Source organism: Ammospiza caudacuta, chromosome 11 (genome assembly GCF_027887145.1).
Source record: "Ammospiza caudacuta isolate bAmmCau1 chromosome 11, bAmmCau1.pri, whole genome shotgun sequence".
NCBI classification, from domain to species: Eukaryota; Metazoa; Chordata; class Aves; order Passeriformes; family Passerellidae; genus Ammospiza; species Ammospiza caudacuta.
In genome coordinates, this window is record NC_080603.1 from 6948761 (window position 1) to 6963065 (window position 14305).

General features: G+C 45.1%; 1 protein-coding gene across 1 annotated transcript in view; it reads left to right on the forward strand.

Annotated features, from left to right (window-relative positions):
- Positions 1-7085, forward strand: part of PAK2 (p21 (RAC1) activated kinase 2) — a 39746-nt gene extending 32661 nt beyond the window's left edge. The window contains exons 10-15 of the mRNA XM_058812002.1: positions 180-292; positions 448-565; positions 2429-2528; positions 5013-5209; positions 5876-6013; positions 6927-7085. Of these exons, the coding sequence (XP_058667985.1) occupies positions 180-292; positions 448-565; positions 2429-2528; positions 5013-5209; positions 5876-6013; positions 6927-7013 (753 nt within the window). The 3' untranslated portion in view covers positions 7014-7085. The remainder of the gene's footprint in view (positions 1-179; positions 293-447; positions 566-2428; positions 2529-5012; positions 5210-5875; positions 6014-6926) is intronic.
- Positions 7086-14305: the final 7220 nt, after the last annotated feature.

The window sequence follows — 14305 nt, forward strand, 5'->3', positions numbered from 1 at the left end:
AGCTGAATTCTTTTAAGTTATATGCTGATAAATTAACAACTTGCCAGCCACAAACTGTTCTAAATTCCTTTAATCCAGTTACAGGATTCCTTCTGCCTTTTCACTGTATTAAGTGTGACTGAAAGGTTTGAGTGCAGAGGTTTGAGATTGCTGTTTTATTTTTATTTTGCCCTATTCAGGTAGCTATTAAACAGATCAATTTGCAGAAACAGCCCAAGAAGGAGCTGATAATTAATGAGATCTTGGTAATGAAGGAGCTAAAGAACCCCAACATAGTCAACTTCCTGGACAGGTAATTGCAGCCAGCTGGCTGATTCCTCATCCCAAGGGGGTTATCCCTGCTCAGACCTGCTCTTCCTCTACCTGGGGGTCTTGGAAGCAGGTGAGGCTCTCTGTAGAGTGTCACCCTGATAGCACAGGGACATGCTTTTGGTTTTCTCTTTGTAGTTACCTCGTAGGGGATGAATTGTTTGTGGTGATGGAGTACCTGGCTGGAGGCTCTCTAACAGATGTGGTCACAGAGACATGTATGGATGAAGCACAGATTGCTGCTGTGTGCAGAGAGGTGAGTGTGAGGGGCTGGGTTTGAGGAATGAAGGTGCTCCCTATTCCCCTGATTTTTGTGGCATGCTCAGGTTAGCACTAATTGCCACAATTGCTGCTGAAGTGAAGAATGTTGAGTAAAGAATGTTCATTCGTTACTGTTGAGTAAAGAATGAATGGTGCCATGAGCAGAAATCAAAATTGCAGAAAATAACAAAATTAGGTTAACTCAGAAAACTGGGGCTTTGCAAGTTGTGAGACAAAAGAGCTACAGTGGTTTTTGAGAATGTTTGGTGATGGAGCAAATAAAGTCTGTGGGTTTGGTACCTGGGGTGCCTCGTCCTGCTGACAGTGTTAACAAAAAGATATGAATAATGTGGACTATTATTACCAGAATAATGTGAATAAAGTTCAGGGAGGAGCAATAGAGAAGTTTAGCAGCTGGAAGGAGTGGCTTTTTTAATTTGGACTAACAAAGAACATTCAGAGGCACTAAGGAAAAATCTGCATATTCATGTATGGGTAATGTAGAAAGGAGAAAAGAGAAAGAAAAATAAAAACTCCTGAAAGCTTTGAAGTGTTTTCCAGAAGGAAGAAGGGGAATGGTGTCTGCTCAGTTTGAAAGTGGATCTGCTGAAACAGGAATATGTTGAACATACACTAAAATAAAGATGAACTGAGTGCAGACTATCCCTTTCTCACTTTAGTCATTCCCATAGTGTGTGGCATCCATAGTTCTGTGCCAGCTAAGCTTTATGGATTTCTCAGGAAAATAATGCTCCAGAAGACTGTAGATGGAATAACTTGGTGGTTGCAGTAAGATTTCATATGGAAGTGTTAAAAGCAGCTGATACCACATCTTATCAGTGGTTTCTGCCCTGAGCAAGTGCCAGTATCCAGCTCAGGCTTGATTTTATCATGGCAGGAGGAGAATTGTGTTATCTGTTGTGCAGGAGAAACTGGAGGCTTTTAAAAAGCCCGTCTGACTCCATCAGCATGACGAGAGGTTTTGTGACTCACCCCAAGGGAGGGGAGGGAAAGCAAACTTGCACAGTAACGTGTATGGACAGGGAATGGTTTCCAGAGAAACCAGAGCTGGAAGCAGAGAACCAAAAGAGTAACTATTTACTGTGACACTAATCAGCTTTTCTGAGGAAGAAATCAAATACTGAACTATTGTACTTCATCATAACTCTGCTGCCCAGTGTTTTAGATACATTTAGTTTTGCAAATCAGTGTCACTTTGCTAAAGCAAACCAAGATTAAAAAAAAAAAAATTCAGTGGGGACATCTGTGCCAAGCTGCAAATGGCAAATGTTCTGCTTAGATGGAAAGAGAAAAATCTGGCTTTTGTTCTTTTGCCTTTTATTCTCAAATAACAAAAGTAAATTTCATTATGGTTTTGGGCAGCAACTTAGTGTGAAAGGTTTTCATCTGAAAACAATGCAAACCAATATTAGAGCCTTTCAGAATGAAGATGTTTTACAGCCTGCACTGTAGAAGCTGTGTGGATGTTGGACATGAAGCCTCACCAATTCCTCTTGGTGAGACCTCAGCCTGAAAAGCTCTCACTTAATCCTTTATGAATCTGTGGAATGTGCCAAAATTAACATCAGGGATTTCTGAGAGCATCTTGGGTGATGAGGAGTTTAAAGGATTCATTTGTTAAAATAGAGAAACTCCACTGTGAAATAATTTTTGAGCTCCTGAAATCCAGAGTGTATTTTTTTAGCCCAAGAGCTTCCTCTGCTGGTTATTTTCAATAATACCTTTCTATTCTTGCACTCAGAGCTGGCTGAGGGTGTGAACTTGGCTTTGAATTTGTGCTCATGTACAGCAGTTCTGTTCCTGGATGCTGAGTGGGGTTTTGTTCTCTCCTATCCAGTGCTTGCAAGCGCTTGAGTTCCTCCATGCCAACCAGGTGATCCACAGGGACATAAAGAGTGACAATGTGCTCTTAGGAATGGATGGATCAGTTAAATTAAGTGAGTAGCCAACAATTGTTTCATGTGCTGTTTCTCTTTTCCAGGAATCTCTGCCTCAGAGTGTGTAAATTGGTAGAAGGAGAATTAGCAGGGAAATTTAAGGTGGTTTTTATTGACTATGAGTAATAGAAACCAATTCTGTTATAAAATATGTGTCAGACAGCAGGTGCTGATACTATGAGGGCCCTCAGACTGGGGCTGTGAATGTGTTGGCCCAGAAGGATGATGAAGCAAACCTGTGGCCTCATGAATTCGTTGGTAAATAGGAAGTAACTGGCACAGACAGTGAAGCAAAATGGGAATGATTGCAAGAGCAAAGTTGCAGCAAACTGCAGTGACTTTGTTAGGATGTCAGGAGTTGATATTAATGCTTTGCCCCATTCATGAACAAGAAAATTGGGCATTATTGGTCATTTATTGCAATCTAGTCTAACCCTGTACCTTTTCTTGGACTGGAAGTGTAACACTTTTATGAATATAATAATGACAAAACAAACTGCTTGCTTTTCAGGTAATGGTTATGCATGCATGGGCTTGGACAGTAAATCCTTTCTGGTGTGTGTAAATAAAAATTATGTGGAAGCACTGGTAGCTGTCAGGACTGTTGAGAAAGAGGTGCATTATCTGCTTTTCTTGTATGTAGGAATGTACAAAGCATATAACAATCAAAGAGTTAAGGCAAAAAGATGTGAAGCAAAAAGTGTTTTCAGTAGGAATTTGAAGTGCCATGAAAATGTGTCTTAGCAATATTCTTATTCTAGATGCTTTGCAGTCTCATTTTATTTATGAAATGGAGTGTGAAGAAAGATTACCAGCAACCTGATTCGCATGCCAGCATTGTTGGATGCACTGCTTGCTTGCATAGGGAATTTTTATTTTAAGGATGTGATGTGTCTGTGCACAAGCTGTGGATTCAGAGGCTGAAGAGAAGTCAACAGTTACAGCAGAGGATGTGGCTGAGAAGAGTTAGCTGGAGAAGGATCAAAATTGCAAAAGAGGTGTCAAAGCAAAGTGGCCAAAGGACAGAGTTAGTAGCTGAGTCAAAATCATCATGCCAGCACATTGGGGGAGGATGAGGAGGAAGGAGACACAGGAGGAGACAGGAGTCAGCTGTAAAAATTCCCTGTATGAAGGGGAGGTGGTGTAATCAGTGCTGAACAAGCTATTCTGGGCTGTGTGGTTATGGTGCTTTAGCAGAAGTTTAGGGTGGGAGAAGCTGTACCTTCTTTTTGAACTCTTGCTCTTCTCTGAGGGAGTCTGGTGGCAGGACAGGTGTCACCACTGCAGCTACACATGCTGCTGGTGGGTGAAACTGTGCTCCTGCCTGTCTTCTTCCTCTGTGCTGGTGGCTGGTGCTGCAGGCCTGGCTGGAAGGTCAGGAGAACACAATGCTGCTGCTTCCCTGGGCTGGTCACAGAAATGGGCCATGCTGGGAGGTGGCTGTGACACCTTGATAAGGCCAAAAAGTGCAGGAGGACCTTGGTGACTCCTATAGGGTTGGTTTCTGTTTAGTTTTGTTGTTTGGTTTTTTTTAAGGCATCATTTTGACTGTCAGGGTGGGTTAGTTCTGTGTTAAATGGTCTTGGCACAACTTGGCACTTCCATGACTTGGCTCTTTCCTTAGCACTGCTTGGCATAACACTTCCAAAATCGCCCTGGAATTTAAATTTCTCTCTCTCTTCTCTCCCTCTCTCTTTCTCTCTCTTTCTTTTTCTAACTTAGTGTCAATGATAAGGTAATATCTGTCTCCTGCCTTAACTGTGTTCTTATTGATGCTTTACATGCCTGGGAAGTGGGAGTGCTGCAGCTGGATAAAGTAACATGATGGGACATGCATTGCTGCTGCACCTGAAGCTATAGGAATAGGTGACTTTTCTCCTTTTCTTGAGTGTGGTTGTTCTCTTTGGTAGTTACCTTGTGGAAAGGTTTGTTTGTCCAGGTTCCTGCTGCTGAGTGGGGTAGCACTGCACTTCCCTGGAGCCTTGTTTCCGTGTCTGTCAGCTGTAGTACCTGTATAGATGGCCAAAGTGCTGTGAAATGTTGACCTCAGTAGCTGCACAAGTACAATCTGTTTAGCAGGGCAGAGGCCATGGAGTGTGGATGGATTTCTTCTAATTCAGGCTGTGTAACACACCAGATGCAGAACACTCTGCCTGTGTTCTGCCTGATTGCTTATTTTGGCTGTTACCATTCTAGAACTCTTGACTGGGCAAAACACCATTCTTCTGCAGGGTATTTCTTGTTTCCAGAGGACAAAAGCCTTGTCTTCACTCCATGGAATTCTGCCCTGCTTAAGCACCTTCAGGTTTTGTATTTTCATTGCACGTTGGCTTTTTTAAATATGGAGAATGTAGTGGGGGAGGAAAGAAGAAACCGCTCCCAAAACCCCTCTCAATGAAATGTATGTGTAGCAATAGAAAAGTCTTGTAGAAAAACTTCTTGGTGTGCACCAGTTTGACCTGTTACACTTGTGTTGTTCTGCAGCTGACTTTGGGTTCTGTGCCCAGATCACCCCTGAGCAGAGCAAGCGCAGCACCATGGTGGGGACTCCGTACTGGATGGCTCCCGAGGTGGTGACACGGAAAGCCTACGGCCCCAAAGTGGACATCTGGTCCCTGGGCATCATGGCTATTGAGATGGTGGAAGGAGAGCCCCCATACCTCAACGAGAACCCCCTGAGGGTAAGAAGCTCCTGGTGTTGCTGGAACTGGGTGTTCACCACTTGTTCGTTAATTGCATCTGCATTAAAAAGAAAATTAAATGAAAAAGCCAACAAGCTTCAGCAGTACAAGAAAATTCCTCCAAAGGAAGACAGCTGTCTTGAATTTGCAGTCAGCCTTACCCTGACTCCCCATCCCTGGAAGTGTCCAAGGCCAGGTTGGACAGGGCTTGGAATAACCTGGGATAGTGGAAGGTGTCCCTGCCCCAGGCAGGGAGTGGAGCAAGTTGGGCTTTAAGGTCCATTTCAGCCTAAACCAGTCTGGGATTCTGTGATGATACTTAGAAGATTTGCCTGCCTGTAAATAAAACACAGGACTTTGACCTCAGGCCTCTGTGATAGTCTGGGGAAAGTAAACCCAAGATATTGTTGAAAGTGCTGCTGTGTCACAAACTGATGTTTTCTTTGCTAAGGTCAGTACCTGTTGCCAAAAGATCTTGAACATTATTTTGCTACTAGCAAGAAGAGGTCATGAGTGCCTACATTTGTGGCATTTTTACATTTCTAATCTCTGAAGTTGAGGAGAAGTAGCTGCAGGGCCCTCTCATCTGAGGGCTTGCCACAAGGCAGGTCACTTTGGCATTTTTTAAAGCTTGTTTTTGGCTACATCTTATTCTTCATTTTACAGGCTTTATATTTGATAGCAACTAATGGCACACCAGAACTCCAGAACCCTGAGAAACTGTCCCCAATATTCCGGGATTTCCTGAACCGATGTTTGGAGATGGATGTGGAGAAAAGAGGATCAGCCAAAGAATTGCTACAGGTGAGACTCTGCTGCTTCTCACAGTGAGGTCCAGAAGGCAGAGTCAGGTCAGCCTGTGATGAACCACACCATAGACTGGCATCCTTTCTTCTTTTTTTGTGTTTTCTCCTGGGAACTGTAGTGAGAGCAGTTGGCAGAAAAGATTTATAATATACTCCAAAGTTATTCCATCATAATCTGTGATTTTACTCTGCCACTGCCAAAATGCCCAGGAGTTTAGGAACTCCTTTCAGAGGGTGGCCACTGATAGCATTTGCATTGCTTTTCATACTTCCACTTGCAAATGTGCCCCTCAGAGCTCCTGATGAAATAATCTGCTGGTTTGACATCAGTGTTCAAGCCTTGAAAAGAAAAGTTTCCTTTCTACCCTCTGGGTTCTGCCTTACGAGCTGAGCACCTGGAGCAGTGACACCATTTCTCCTTTTAGTTTTGATTTTAAATACTTTCTGTGCACTGGGAAAAGGCTGGTTTGTTACATGAGATCTGCTTGTAGGCAGCATTGTGTGAAGGTGTGAGGGAATTGCTGATGCCATTCGTGAGGAGATCAAGGAGTAGCTCTGAGGCAGATGGTGTTGAGGCTTTCCCAGTAAAGCCAGCTGCTGCTTCTTACCTTTCTCTGATTATTTCTTGTTTAGATCTTTGTTTTGCTCATTGCAAGTGTAGTTTCAATACTCACCTTTTCCAAAACCAGTGAGATGTTCTAGGAGAAACTCCACTGGGCAAGGCAGTGTGATCCCAGCCGGCTTGGGATCGTGCTGTCCTTGTAACCATCAGGAGAAACACATGACACAATTGAACAGTTAAAATGCAGAGTCATTGCTGCCTAGCTCCATGGAAACATGAATCCTGCTGGAAATCAAACTTTTAAAAGTGTGTCTTTCACTGATTCCTCATGTTTCTGTCTTCCTGGCAGCATCCTTTCTTGAAACTGGCCAAACCTCTGTCCAGCTTGACGCCACTGATCCTGGCAGCCAAAGAAGCAATGAAGAGTAACCGCTAACATCCTGCCACAGCCTTCTTCCTTTTTTGTTGTTTGTATTTTACAAATCTTTATAATATATGAAATTGTTACACCTTGGGGGGGGGAGGGAAGGGGTTTTTGTGGGGGTGGGAAACATCTGCAAAAGGGAAGAAACTCTCATCCAGAAGACACCCAAGTACATTGTGGCGACTCTATAGAGATCCCTGTCTGGGGTCCAGAAGGAATTGAGGGCTGAATTATTGGCCTTTGTGGGGTTTTTTTATTCTGATTTTTTGTTTCCCAGACAGCCCAGAAATACCACTTGCTGTGCCTGGGGCTTTAAGGGGTTTTAACGACTTCGCTGTAACAGCTCCTGTTGTACCCTCTGGGTACTTTCAATACTTGAATGACAGATTCAAGCTTTCAGAGAGCAGTACTAATTTTACCTGCTGATCTCTTTGACTCTCCTCTTCCTCCCCTCTACCTACAATCCCTGTGGGAAGCTCCCAGTGACCAGATTCACGGCAGGTGTGGCGAATGTGAAGGTACATCTTGCCCCTCGTTTCTTTTTTGGATTAGCTGTTGCTGTACTGTAGAATCAGCAACTCGGTTACTTAAGGAATCACAGTGTATGGAGATTCTTTTCACTTTTTATGATGAAAAAGGAGAGAGAGAGAGAGAGAGGGGGAAGAGAAGTATTCAGCTGTTTCTCATACCTGTGCTCTGTGGACATTTTTTTAAATCAAAAATGTGGCCTCTTTGTAAAACCTTAATGATCGGTCAAGTCTTTGGATGTGGGTTATGGATGTGTAGGTTGGGGTCAGATACTTTATTTATGATCAAATGATCAGTTCTAGTCAGGGCAAGAAAAAATTCCAGCTGTCTTCCTGTCTACTCTTTTTTTCCCTGTTAGACTTGCTGGCCAGAAGCTTGAGGGATAACGTGCTTGGTGCAGTGGGTGGTTCACAAACTTGTATCTGTGCTCTGACTTGGGCTTTGGAAGTTATGCTGGTGCCTTTGACTTTTTTTATTTTACATTTCCCTTCTTTGTATCAAATACATTTTTGTATATGTTGTAATTTCCCCCCTCCTCCCCCCGCCAAGCAAATAATGCATCAACCTATGGAGTTGTCAGAGTTTAAAGTATTAGAGCTATTTTTTTCCAGTTTTGTATGTGCTCCATTTGTACTAATGAAACCAGAAGAACAAATAACCAGATCTGAGGACACTGACGATACAGGATTTTGGAAACATGATGTGAACAGATGATGATGAACACCTGGAGATGCCAAAGTTGTGAGATGAAGCAGAGGGGAAGCAGTGCTGTCAGACCATCGTGGGGCCTGTTGGACTGGCTGGTGTCACTCTGTTCTTGTCATTGAGGATTCTGTGCTAGCCAGGTTGGCTGCAGCCAACCCTTCGAAACAACAAAAAGTGCCTTCTTCTGAAGGACAGCGACAGCCTGAGCAGTTGAGTTCTTGGGGTGTTGCCAGGGTTGAGTTTAGCAGAGCCTGTGCCCCTTCTAATGCTACAGTCTATGCATTTCAACCTCCCCAAGTGTTTAAGGAAGAGCCAAGTAGTACCAATGTGCCAAATGAGTCTGTGAAAGAGTAACCATGACTTTAGTGGGATTGTATTGCATTCCCAGTGGGGCAGGGCCTGGGACAGACAGAGCTACCGTTGGGTATGGACAGAGGACCCTGAATAAAAATTTTTGCACACTGTTCCAAACATTGCTGGCAGGGGACAGAAATAATTTTCAGAGAATTTCAGTATCTCTATAGATAGAATGACATTTTGGGGACTGGTAGCCAAGGTATGACAAAACAAACTTCCAGGTGAGAGTGGCTGGGCAGGATGGCAGAGGCAGTTTGGGGGGGATGGTGGAAAGGAGCAGGGCTGGGGTCTCACAGCACCTGGGGGTCCTGTGGGGCCAGCAGGGTGCCTTGTTGGGCAGGTTCAGCTTGTGTTCTGCTCCTGTGTGGCAGTTAAAATCCATGTTGGGTTAATTATCTTAACTGTTCCTCACAGGGATAAATCTCTCTTGCTCTAAGTGTGAGAACAGTTATGGCTTCAAATTTTAAATTCAAGGAAGTGTCTCATGCCAGGTAAGGTAATCCAAGTGCATTTGCCTGGAAAAAAGTTTATTATGAGCCATGGGCACTGTAATCACCCTGTTTTGAGTGTGTCCTGGCTCCCTGGTCAAATGGAGCAGCAAGGAGGCTTGGCTGAGGAAAAAACCTGTTGTACCAGTGGTTCCCTCTTTGTCCATTGCTGGCAATGGACTTGGTGAAACTCCTTGTGCCAGAGTTAAAATGGGAGCTTTTCTTTCTTTCATCTTTTTTTTTAATGGCACAATCTAGATAAATTTAGCTTTTTTAAATAGAAAACAAGAAATCATTAAGTAATTTTAACTTATTAGTTCACTTTTACTGGTGAATGAGAACGGTTTAAAACATATGTTGCAAAATTTGTCCAATTTAGCCTGCTTAGGAGACAATTTCTGAAGATTCAGCCATCCTGATGCACAAAACTTGGCCCAGTCCCAAGTTCCCAAATTGTGTGTGTGTGACGTAGGATGATGTTCAGCTCCAAGGCTGGAAGTGCCAGCATCTGCCTGGCCCCACGCAGCAGCTGTTCTGTGGTGAGGTTTCCATGGGGAGCAGAGGTAGGGCTGGCAGGAGAGGAGAAGGAGAAGGATTTTGTGCTGTGCTTTGTGTCTGGAGGGTCAGGCATTGCTTTTCTGAGGGTGCCTGCAGGGTGAGGAGCTCCAGGGTGAGCAGAGTCCTGGGGTGGATGCAGGGCTGAGAGCTCTGCCGTGGCACTGGGGTCCAGCCAGAGCTGGAGGAGATGATGGGAAGGGATGAGTTGCATCCAAATGTGGGGATTCCTGTGCATCCCTCTTGGGTGCCCACCCAAGGTCTGAGTGGGGATCAGGTGTGCACACAATCCCTGTGAAGTGTCATTTGGGCAGCTTGTGGCTGAGGTGCAAGTGTGCAGGGAGTGTGAGATTCCTGAGGTGTTGTTATCATAGAACAAACCAGAGTTCTTAATAAAAATAACCATGGGAATGAGCACTTTGCCCTACCTTAGGTGTTAATGAGATTAATTGGAGCCTTCCCCCCCGCCTCTCTGTGCAGGGAGGTGCAAAGTTTTGGCTACAGCAGATGGGTCCCCTTGTCACAGGGGCTGGGGAGGGAGCAAAAATGTGATTAAGGGTCTCTCCAGCTGGAATTGAGTCAATAAATCTCTCTGGTCTGTTTTTCCCTCTGTTCCTTATGCTGTTGATGGGAATGGAAGTAGGTGCAAGCTTTCTTTTTATTTTTTTAACTGTCTTCAGATGTTAATGTTGCCTTTTGTGTAATTTAATCCCATTATGTTATTTAATTGTTACTGCAATATTAACTACTGTATTTGTTGACTTTGTTTAATAACTGTTCTTTCAGGGCTAGAAATAAACTTTTAAAAAACCTTTGGGGTTTTTTCTCCCCTTTTCCCTGTCATGAGTTTATGCCTGTGATAACAAGAGTATCTGAAAGGGTTCATGTGTCAGTGTTTTACTGAGATTAACAGAATGTATTTGTAATTAAGCTCCTTATGAATGCTTTAATAATGGTGGATATAATTTTATGCTATACCAGCCTATTTCTTTAAAGTTTTATTACTCATCAGTGTCAGTACCAGCCTTGGGATCCCCACAAGCTTTCCTGGATGGCTGATGGGAGGAGAGCAGCTCCATAACACCCTTTTCACCCACTGTGGAAGAGATCCATGTGAAGGGAGCAGAGCAAGCACCAGCCTGGCCCGTCCCAGCCGCACATTCCCCCTCCTTGGCCAGTGCTGGGGCGGGACCGATGGGCTCAGTGACCTCTGGAGATGTGGTGGTGATTGAGGAGCTGCTCCCTAGAGCTCTGCTTTGTTGTACCATGGGCACCACGCACCATCCTGCTTATCATGGCACAGGATCCATGGGAATGGAGCTGTCCTGCTGGCTGCTGGGAAGATTTGGGTTTGCTCCGTCGGCGCTGATTGGTGTTGGACCATGGGAGTGAGGGCACTGGGTGCCGACAGCTCTTCGAGGATTTGGGATGAGATCCATGGTGCCTCTTGGCCTCCAAGGCTGCAGAGAGCCACTTTTGTTTTCCACTGGACCTACAGAAAGGCTGTGGGATGTTGGCCTGCCAGTCCAGCCAAGGACAAGGAGGGATTTGCTTTGGGGTTGAGGCCGGGTCAGTTGGCTCCGGATGAAGTTCCTGCCTCAGTTGTGAATGGTGAGGACTTGGCATGTCCTGTGTTCCCTGTGTGCTGCTGGGAAATGGGCTCTTCCCCTTTCTTGCATGTTGTACAAGCTTTGCTGCCACACTGACAAAGGGAAATGAAGAAACCACTCATCTCCAGCAGCTGCTTCACCCACACATGAGAATGTTGGTTTGCTCAGAGCCTGTCTCTTCAGGGTTATAATTTGTTGTAGTATCTTTGTCTTCCTGTATGATTCACTCTTTGTGCATTTAAACTGGCGTTCTTTAACACTGCATTTAAGTGATTTGGCATTTAATTTCTGGGGGTAAAGAGGACAGGAGGAGAAGATGCTTAGTGAACTCAGGACTGTTGGGATTTTGATACTTGAAGGAGAGCAGAGCTTTGGCTGATTTTGGCTTGCACAGCTGAAAGTTGCAAGTGTTTGGTAAATCCTCCTAAGTCTTGTGTGAATTTGCTCATCCCTTGCATTGAGCCTGAGACTAAACCCAAGAGCAACCCCTTTTTTAGAGATCAGCTTATTCAAAATTGGGTATTTAAAACACAGTTCTTGAAAGCAGTGAATTTGGGGGCAGCAATTTCTCCCTTTCAGGGCTGCTGTCTGGCTGCAGTGCTGAGCACAACTGTTTGGACCGCACCAGGATAGGTGAAAAGTGAGGATCCTCATTAGCAGCGTTTTCATGGTGGTGCCTGAGGAGCATTGTTGGGTTTCAGTGCAGTTCCTGTGGTGGAGCACTGTGCTGCCCATAGATCCCTGCTCCTGGGATTTGTACAGCTGCATTTCCCCCCCCTTTTTAAATATAACTTGCATTTTGCTCTCAAGATTACTTTTAATAAAAACAGCTGTCCTCAGTCATGTGAGAAAACAGCATGCAAATTTGCTGAGCTCAGCCAAACTGGCTGTTGCTCTCCAGATGTGTGGAGGAAGCAGGTTCTCCAAGAGCTCTTTTCCCTGCTGTGAATCCAGCCTAAGGAAGGATTTCTTTTCCTTGAGGGAGGGAAATACTAGCAATGAGAACAATGACTTTGTGACTTTTCAACCTGCAGCCTGTTGGAGGGAGCAGGGCAGCACCAACACAGCTTGTCTTGCTTTTCCCAGCTGGTGTCTGCAGTGGGAATGTCCTCCAGCACATCATCACTTCAAATCACAGAATCATCAAGTCAAATCCATCAAGATTTCAAATCCCTGTTGACCTGAGTGTTAAAACAGCCCTTAGGGACCAGTGGTTGGGGTTTTCTAATGGGATTTTCCCAGTGGGAAGTTAGGAGTTGCTCATTCTCTTTCAGGGTCCCCAGACTTCTGCTTTGGAGCTGTGTTGAGTCAGTGCAGAGGAGGGGAGGCAGACAGGCAGTGTCAAGGCATGGATGTGTCTCAATGCACAGGCTCCACGTCCTGGTGTTCCTGGAGGGCTCTGGACAGTGAATCCAGCTTGGTACAAGTGTGGATCAACTCTGGGGACACTGATGGGACTCAGGACAGCTCCTCAGAATGGTCTGGAGGGGAGATGTATCCACACCATGTGCAGGGCTGACCTTCCCCAGGACAGATGTCCTCTGGAATTCCTTGAGGTTTCTAGAGCCAAGGATGGCCCATCTTTGTTATTTTTTCCTCTCAGTGAATGCTTATTCTAAGGATTCAGGTCCTTTCACAAAGCACAGTTAACTCTTGGATCCCCTGGAGCCCTTTTCCTGCCTGACCATGAAGGGAAACCTGCCCCAGGTTCCTGCTGCCTTGTCACAACAGCTGGGAACATGTGGCTGCTCCTGGAAAGGTCTAATCCACCCCCTGCTCAGTGAAACTTGCCTTAAATAACCTCATAACTCTTTTTTTCCTGTAGCTGTTGCCTCTTTGAGAGTGCAAACAGCAAGGGAGCCAGGGTGGGTCTGCTCAGCTCTTGTGACTGTTCAGTGTTTTTGGGGAGTGTTTATTTTGCTGAAATCTGGAAGTGCCAGCTTGTTCCTGTCCAGTGGCTAAACTTAAATATCTGCATTTTAAGCCCTTTAAGCCTAAGCATGTTTGGTTTAGAAGGACATTGATGTTCCAGCTACAGAAAAGGGTTTTTTTGGTGGAAATATTGGAATTTTTAGATAGTTTTGTTCCTAGAAGAGCAGCCCTGCAAACCTGCATGAAGCCTGCTGTCAGCACTAACATAAATGAGGGAATGAGCCCCTGGCTTTGTTTAATCCCATAGTTATTCTTGGAATCAACAGCTCCCAGCTCCTCTCTCCAGCCTGGGTTAAATGTCCCACAACTGTGCCATGGGCAGAATTGCGAGCAATGGGTGGGAAATAGTTTTTAAACCTTGGAATGTTTATTTCCTAAGGCCCAACTCTTACAATGGTTGAGAAGAAGGGGAAATTTATTTCTGGGGGAAGGAAAAGATGTTGGAATTTCTTTCCCATTTTTACCAGTCTGTGTCCTGTGATCTGGTGGTTCTTTTCCAGGGACTGGATTCAGGCTGTGTTGCTGGGTCCTTGGGAGGTTTTGTTTCTAAACAGGAAACTTTACTGGTTTCTCTACTCCTGAGGAACACAGGAGGAGGGAGGGGAGGTGGAAAGAATTGAGTTGGATTGTGATGTTGGGTATTTTATGGCTGGTTTTGCAGTAGCTTTGACCAGCACTTTGTTGCTGCCAGAGGTCAGTTTTCTTGAGGACAAAATTACTAATTTATGAGACTCTTAAAGAATATTTTATCTTCTGTTATTCAAGCTAAGTCATTTGTTCATTTGGAGTGGAAGATGGGTGCTTTTCTTGCCATCTGGAGGGCGAATTGGGGTAAAAAGGGTTAAACTGGGAGAAGTTCTGAGGCAGGCTGGCCAAAAGGTTTGTGGGGGACGAGAGGAGGGCTTGGATGGTGGGTGGCTGGCAGCTGCTCCCTCTCCTTGCCCAGACCTCCCATGGTTCCCAAAGCCAGGGCCGTGAGCAGTGATACCTTCCCAAAACCCCTCTGCAGGGTGGGCACTGGGGCATGGAAAGGAGTGGGGAGGGATGAGAGGAGGAGGGTGGTGCAGGGGGATGTGCTGAGCTGTGGCCTTCACAAGCACCCCCACAATGTCCTGTTTCTTCTCTGCTG